We start from the raw sequence: 7,616 nt of genomic DNA, 5'->3' as shown, positions 1-7,616 counted from the left end.
CAGACAAGGTAATAAGCTCATGATAAACAGTATGACCTATTTTCATCCTTAGTGATAAGGCTCATATGACATTTAGCTATTTAGGTATTTTAACGGTCACAGAGCAGATATTTTTGTCATCCCTAATCAAGAATAAATGTGTAATTCTGCTACTTTTTCAAGGTTTTCTTTGACCAATGTATGAGTAAAAAACTAATTTTTATTAAAAAACATAATTATCTTTTCCCATAAATAAGGCCGCTTGGAATCCATTTATTCATGTTTTGTTGTTATAGAATCCATCAAAATTTAAACATACTTATTTAAGGAAAATTAAAAAAAAACATTTTTCGAAATTAAAAGAGATTAATTAAAACAGCGAATTCGAAAAGCGCTGAGGTTCTTCACCAGTTATTCTCCAACCCAACCCATTGAACTCTGTCACTAATGGCGGCTGCGACAGTTGCGGCGGTTACCGAGCCAAGAAAGCAACCTCGCCCCGGCAAGGGAGGCTTCGAGGCTCACGGCCTAAGTGAAGAGGAAGCGCGTGTCCGAGCCATCTCCGAGATCGTCAATTCCATGGTAGACCTCTCTCGCAAGGGCCAGAACGTCGATCTCAACGCGCTCAAATCCGCCGCGTGTCGCAAGTACGGCCTCTCACGCGCCCCCAAGCTCGTTGAGATGATTGCGGCGCTCCCTGACTCTGAACGGGAGGCGCTGCTTCCTAAGCTCCGGGCCAAACCGGTTCGAACCGCTTCGGGGATTGCGGTGGTGGCAGTTATGTCGAAGCCGCATCGGTGTCCTCATATCGCGACGACGGGGAATATATGTGTTTATTGTCCTGGAGGACCTGACTCGGATTTTGAGTATAGTACTCAGTCTTATACTGGATATGAACCTACTAGCATGCGTGCAATTCGAGCAAGGTTTGGTTTTGAATGTATTCTCGTTTTGATTTTATTCTTTCTTTTGGTTTCAAGTTTCTATTGGAGTTATTTGATTTGAGTTAGGGTAAATGAAATATTCGAATAAATGTAGTGATGTGTTGATTATGCTAGTGGTTCTGTGCCTATTGATAAACTACAGAGTCAAGTTTAGGTGTTAGAGAAAAACTTGCAGATGCCTGCCCCGTATTGCCGTTTTATGAATTAGGGTTATACTTATTGCCGTTTTATGCATTAGGGTTATACTTATTGCCGTTTTATGCATTAGGGTTATACTTATTGCCGTTTTATGCATTAGGGTTATACTTATTGCCGTTTTATGCATTAGGGTTATACTTATGTCGTATTAATTTGGGAGACCTCTAGTGAGATTCGACTTAATAACACTACTTGTCTTGTTTTTTAAATTACATTAATCTCCCTTGTAAGTTATAGGAGATGTCCATGTAATTTCAATCATCATCTTTCAGGGGGTGGTAAGTGAAACGATGACATAAGTATCGTAGGAGATTGATGTAATTTATGAAAGAAGAGGGGTGCCATGTATAATTAAGCCATCTTGCATAGAACTACAGCACCCAAGCGTGCATTTAGCAATCGGATAACTAATTAAGTAATTATGGTAGACTAGGGTAACCAATTACTAATCAACTATAATATTTATCTGTTATTTAATGATGTGATTGGTTAAGAGCACTGAGCACCCAACTTGGGTGTTCCAAGTTTATGCAAGAATTTATTGATTAATAATTGTGTGATAGTTGATGATTAATTTATAATGAGATTAGCCTAGTGCACCAACTTTAGTGCCATGTCCATCATATGTTTATGTAAGACCTTCTCACCGAGCTTTTGGAAGTTGTTTAATTGCAAAAAAAAATAGAAGAGAGGCATTTAATGGCATATTGTTCATTTTTTTAAAGGGTTGGTGAGAAGGTTATCACGGAGGTCCTGTTTGCTTTTGTTTTTTAACATTCTTTGAAGGTTACATGCTCATTTTATTTCATTTGTTGTGTGTATGTGTGCTTATATCGTAAAACATGTGCCCAGGCCCCAGTGAATGTTTCTCACACTTATTTCTTTGGCATTGGGTAATTGCTTTTGTGGATTTAGGTATAACCCATATGTCCAAGCAAGAAGCAGGATAGATCAGCTTAAGCGTTTGGGTCATAGTGTAGACAAGGTTTGGTGCTCAATTTTGAATCAATTATATATGTCAAACATTCAAAGTGCTGAAATATGTTTATAACCGCTGTATTTAATGTCCTTATAAGTATGGTTTTGTTTCCAGGTTGAGTTCATCTTAATGGGTGGCACTTTCATGTCACTTCCAGCTGATTACCGTGATTACTTTATAAGGAATCTTCATGACGCATTGTCTGGACACACTTCTGCCAATGTAGAAGAGGCAGTGGCATATTCCGAACATAGCGCAACTAAGTGTATTGGCATGACGATTGAAACGTAATGTTATATAATATATAGGTGTCTGCATTTTTTATTTGAGCATATAATTATTATTTCAGTCGAAACTTTTGTGAGATTTACATGGCAATGGAGTAACGTAACACATCAATTAATAGCTTATTAATTTATTAACTTCTTGAATTTATCAGGAGGCCAGATTATTGTCTTGGGCCTCACTTGCGACAAATGCTTTCTTATGGCTGTACACGATTGGAGATTGGAGTCCAAAGCACCTATGAGGATGTTGCCCGTGACACGAATAGAGGTCATACTGTGGCTGCTGTAGCCGATTGTTTTTCTTTGGCAAAAGATGCTGGTTTCAAGGTTCGTTTTCAGCCTCTCACATCAATATACACGGTGCACAACTTAAGTGGAAAAGCTGTTTTGTCCTCACAGCTCACAAACTATTTTCTTATCCCTTATGCCATGTCTTCGTAGACTAGATATAAATTTATTGATGCTTATTCCTGCACTCAAATTTTTTAATTCTCATCTTAGTTGTCTAGATTCGGATAAGCTTTAGATATATTTTTGCAATATAATCAGCCAATTTTCTCTGTTATGACCTATTGTTCCTGAATATTTTATACTTCTCCAATTGTAATCCTTTAGAACATAAGTTGGGCTAGTCATGAATGATATCAAATGTACTCCTTGTCATTTTGTTTCTCTTTAAAGAAATTGGCTTTTGCATTAGGTTGTTGCTCACATGATGCCTGATCTTCCAAATGTTGGCGTTGAAAGGGACATGGAAAGTTTCCGTGAGTTTTTTGAGAGTCCCTCATTTAGAGCAGATGGGCTTAAAATATATCCTACACTTGTAATACGTGGAACTGGGCTTTATGAGCTCTGGAAAACTGGCAGGTACCTGTCAAACATGTATTCTTGGGCAAATTTTTCTGAAACTCCAATCTTAGTATTTCATTTTCATCAGCACATCAAAAAATTAAAAAAAAAATCATGAATACAATTGTAGGTATAGAAATTATCCACCTGAGCAACTTGTGGACATTGTAGCAAGGATCCTTGCTATGGTACCTCCCTGGACACGTGTTTATAGAGTTCAGCGAGATATTCCCATGCCTCTGGTGACATCTGGAGTTGAGAAAGGGAATCTGAGGGAGCTAGCATTAGCTCGAATGGAAGACCTGGGATTGAAATGCCGTGATGTTCGTACCAGAGAAGCTGGAATTCAGGTTATTATACCAAGCCAGACTCATTTGGGAGTTTTATATAACAAAGAGTGTGAACGCTTTAAAATTTGGAACACCAACAAACATTTTGCATTTCTTTGTAGGATATCCACCACCAAATTAAGCCAGAAGAGGTGGAGCTTGTCCGTCGTGACTATATGGCAAATGAGGGTTGGGAAACATTTCTGTCTTATGAAGATACACGACAGGTAATATAACCTTCCTGCCCTATTACTTGGTTGCCTGTTCCCATCCTTAGGGTCTACACTCATGCATATATAATATATTCCAAATGTTTCCTGTTTCTAGCTATCTTTTTACTTGTGAATTGTGACAGGCAAACATAATTATAACTGGCTGTCTGCTGATATAATTTTCAGATGATAAATATTCCTCACACTTATCTAGAATAATAATAAGCTTAGTTGGTATGGACATGCATATATTCCTTTAGTCGGGTGTGTGTGTTCCACCTCATTGGTGAATCAAGAGGGATATGTCTCAACCTAATCTTCAATTTTATGCAAATATTATGCTGTTGCTGAAGTAGCACAACTTTGTTTGTGCTCTCTGCCCGTAAACAGGATATCCTTGTGGGTCTGTTGCGACTGCGAAAATGTGGCCGGAACACTACCTGTCCAGAACTTACGGGGAAGTGTTCTATTGTTCGTGAACTCCATGTTTATGGAACTGCTGTACCAGTTCATGGGCGGGATGCTGACAAGCTACAACACCAGGTAATTTTATCATGCTAATGCAAAGATGACATGCAACATTTTAAGAGTCTCAAAGATTAGGGTAGAATGAATTGGTTTCGTTGAATTATTCTATGAATACATTAGTCACATGTATAAGGCTTAAAAGCTAATTTCGGAAATAAAATGACAACTCCTACACAATCAGATCCCTATTATTTTGGGATATTTCCCTCAAACACTAATTGCAATTAACTAAATAGTAAATAAGGAAGTAATAAAACATTTTATGACACTCCCCCTCAAGCTGGTGAATAGGTGTTTACATTCCCAGCTTGGAAACAATCCTTTCAAAGTTGTTGCTATTCTGCCCCTTCGTTAGAAAACATGCAAGACTGTCTTGTGAAGAGATATGTGGAGTGCAGATTAGGCTACTGTCTAATTTTTTTTTATAAAATGCCTGTCAATTTCAATATGTTTGGTTCTATCGTGCTGCAGTGGGTTATGGGCTATGCTAATAGCGAATTTGTCATCTCAATAAAGTCTCATTGGTTTATCCCACTTTGTTCTCAAGTTTTCCAAGATGATGTTCAACCATAGTAGTTCACAAATCCCCTGTGCCAGTTGAACTCTATTTCAGCACTGGATCTAGCTACCACACTTTGTTTTTTACTATTCAAAGTCACAAGATTCTAACCAAGGAAAGTGCAATATATCGTAGTTGACCTCCTATTCACAATTGACCATGCATAATTCATAGTCAGCATCTGTATATGCTTCAAGACTTACATTCTCATTCCATTCGAACATGATTCCCCTGACTGGGGTCCCTTCAAATATTGCAAATTCTTAGTGCAACCTGCAAGTGAATCTCTTTCGGTTGGTGCATGAATTGGCTGACTAGACTCACAACAAATGCAACATCAGGTTTAGTGTGGGAAAAATATAGTCTGTCAACTAATCGTTGATACATTTCCTTGTCAACTACAGTATCTTCTTCTGTGTTTCCCAACTTCAAATTTTGGATCAATTGGTGTAGTTGCAGGCTTTCATATTGTCTTACCAGTCTCTTTCAGCAAATCAGTAATGTATTTTTGTTGGGATATGAAAATCCCCTTTTAGAATGAGCCACTTCAATCCCTAGAAAATACTTCAATCCTCCCAAGATCTTAATTTCAAATTCCTTGGCTTGATGTTGGTGTAACCGTGTTACTCTTCCTCATCATCACATGTCACTATAATATCATCTATAAAGACACATTTTAAGGCTTTAGGATCAAATTCACCTCTATCACCACTATGGACATGGACAAATGATACACACCCAAATATTCTTGAGACAAGTTTATTGGACACGACCACATTAGGGTAGAAAGAGGACAAATCTCCATTGGACTTTTTGAGGTTAGAACGCTTGAAGGTAGTATACTAGTATGTTAATTAGATAACATGCAGTTAGAATGGCCTTCCCCAAAATCTTTTACAATCAGATCCCTACGATTCACGGATATTTCCCTCAAACATTATAATTGCAATTTACTAAATGAAGAAATAATACAAATAATAAACATGGTTTCTAACGAAGAGTATTCAACGACCTTATTCGACAAAACGATCTGATTAAAATTGCCTAGTTTTTGTTTTTGTAATTGAGAAATTCTGCAGAGTTGTTAGTGTATCCAAAAAATCTTTTATCCAATGTATAATAACCAAGAAAAATACACATGGATATTAATGCTGTAGTTTTCTTAGCACTAGTAGATAGGAAAATGCCTTTTTTTGTTCTAATTAACTTACTTCCAACCAAAATAATTGTTAACAGGGTTATGGTACACTTCTAATGGAGGAGGCAGAGCGTATTGCTCGCAGAGAACACAGATCAACAAAAATAGCTGTAATTTCGGGGGTTGGTACACGCCATTATTACAGGAAACTAGGATATGAGCTTGAAGGGCCTTACATGGTGAAATTACTGTTATAACTATTAGTTATTTGTTACCCAGTTTTTGTAGCATATGTCAATGATATTATTATATGCTTATCATAAGACATTTATTTGTGCACAAGGGTTGCCTCCCCCATTTTCTCTTCTGATTTTGAAAATTTAGATTTAGATACTGGTTTTTATAGTTCACTATATTTCTTCCTTGTGATATCTATTTTTGTTTTATCTAGAAGTTGCAACAAGTGTACTACCACATCATTGCCTGTATAACTTGCGAGTTTGTCAATGTTAGGAATGTTAGGCTCTGTTTGTGAGTTGGGGTTCAAGAGAATGAAAGGGAAATGAAAAACATAATAGCTATCAAAAACGCTCTTGCTATTTTCTCCTTTGCGAGTAAACTTGTACAGCCACACTCCATACATAGTAGGAACAAGCAATCGAAATATGTAAATGTGCTTTTGTTGTATTTCTAAATCATTACTTCAATGAGCACTTGGATTTTGATTGATTACCACTTACATAGGTATGTGTCTATATTTAAGTTTTACTTCTCTTGGGCACTGTCACATGTGAAAAGGTGTGATGGTTGGGAAGATCTAGAAGATGTTGACAGGGTGGTTCAAAAAGGCTCTGCCTCCATTGAAGAACATATCTACGAAAAATATAGATTTGCCATGCTTAACAAAGATGATGGCGCCTGCAATGAACTCATTGCTTGGGAATCAAAAGCATTCCCCTATTTATCCAAGAGTGCAAGTATTTTCACACCTTCAGTTTAATCAAGTATTAACCTCTCTAGTAAAAAAGTATTCAATATCTCTCTGCAAAATCATTAATATCCAACACCTCTCTGGTAACACTAATCTAACGAAGTAGATTGTTGGGTTTTGATCTGATTTGTTCAACATGTGAGGATATGAAATTGGTAGATCAAGGCAGTTGGGTTTTAGAAAAGTAGCTTCATCCTTTAATTTAGCTATTACAGTTAATGATTTTTTTATGATTCATGTTTTAGAAAAACCTTGATCTTGATGTCTTCGATTATATGTTTGCTATTGACCTTTTACATGTACACTAATTGCATCAAAACTTTTATGAGCATGGTTCTGTCATTAGGCACAATGGTTTTCAACAGTTATGTGCATCTGAATCATATGCATACAAGAAAATAAAAGTTGTCACTTTATGTATGTGACACCAATGACATAAATAAAATGATTATACCACAATTCTGAACTAAAACATTTATTCAACGTTTGAAGATGGAAGAAGACTAATTTGTATACCAAGTAACCAAACATACCAACTTTCCTTTTATGTCATTGACTTTATGTAATATCTTATACACTTTGCTAAAACAATATGTTTCTAAATTATTTTCGTATTACTCAAT

At 36.7% G+C, this 7,616-nt stretch overlaps 1 protein-coding gene across 1 annotated transcript; it reads left to right on the top strand.

Moving 5' to 3' along the window:
- On the top strand, positions 355 to 6,344 carry LOC109328492 (elongator complex protein 3-like). The gene is made up of 9 exons (XM_019561977.1): positions 355 to 905; positions 2,037 to 2,106; positions 2,215 to 2,387; positions 2,540 to 2,714; positions 3,088 to 3,254; positions 3,367 to 3,586; positions 3,688 to 3,792; positions 4,168 to 4,320; positions 6,101 to 6,344. Exons 1-9 carry the CDS (start codon positions 427 to 429, stop codon positions 6,257 to 6,259), a joined length of 1,701 nt encoding a protein of 566 aa, XP_019417522.1. The 5' UTR covers positions 355 to 426; the 3' UTR covers positions 6,260 to 6,344.

This window comes from Lupinus angustifolius, chromosome LG15 (assembly GCF_001865875.1).
Source record: "Lupinus angustifolius cultivar Tanjil chromosome LG15, LupAngTanjil_v1.0, whole genome shotgun sequence".
Classification (NCBI taxonomy): Eukaryota; Viridiplantae; Streptophyta; class Magnoliopsida; order Fabales; family Fabaceae; genus Lupinus; species Lupinus angustifolius.
This window is presented reverse-complemented; position numbering and strand designations above follow the sequence as displayed.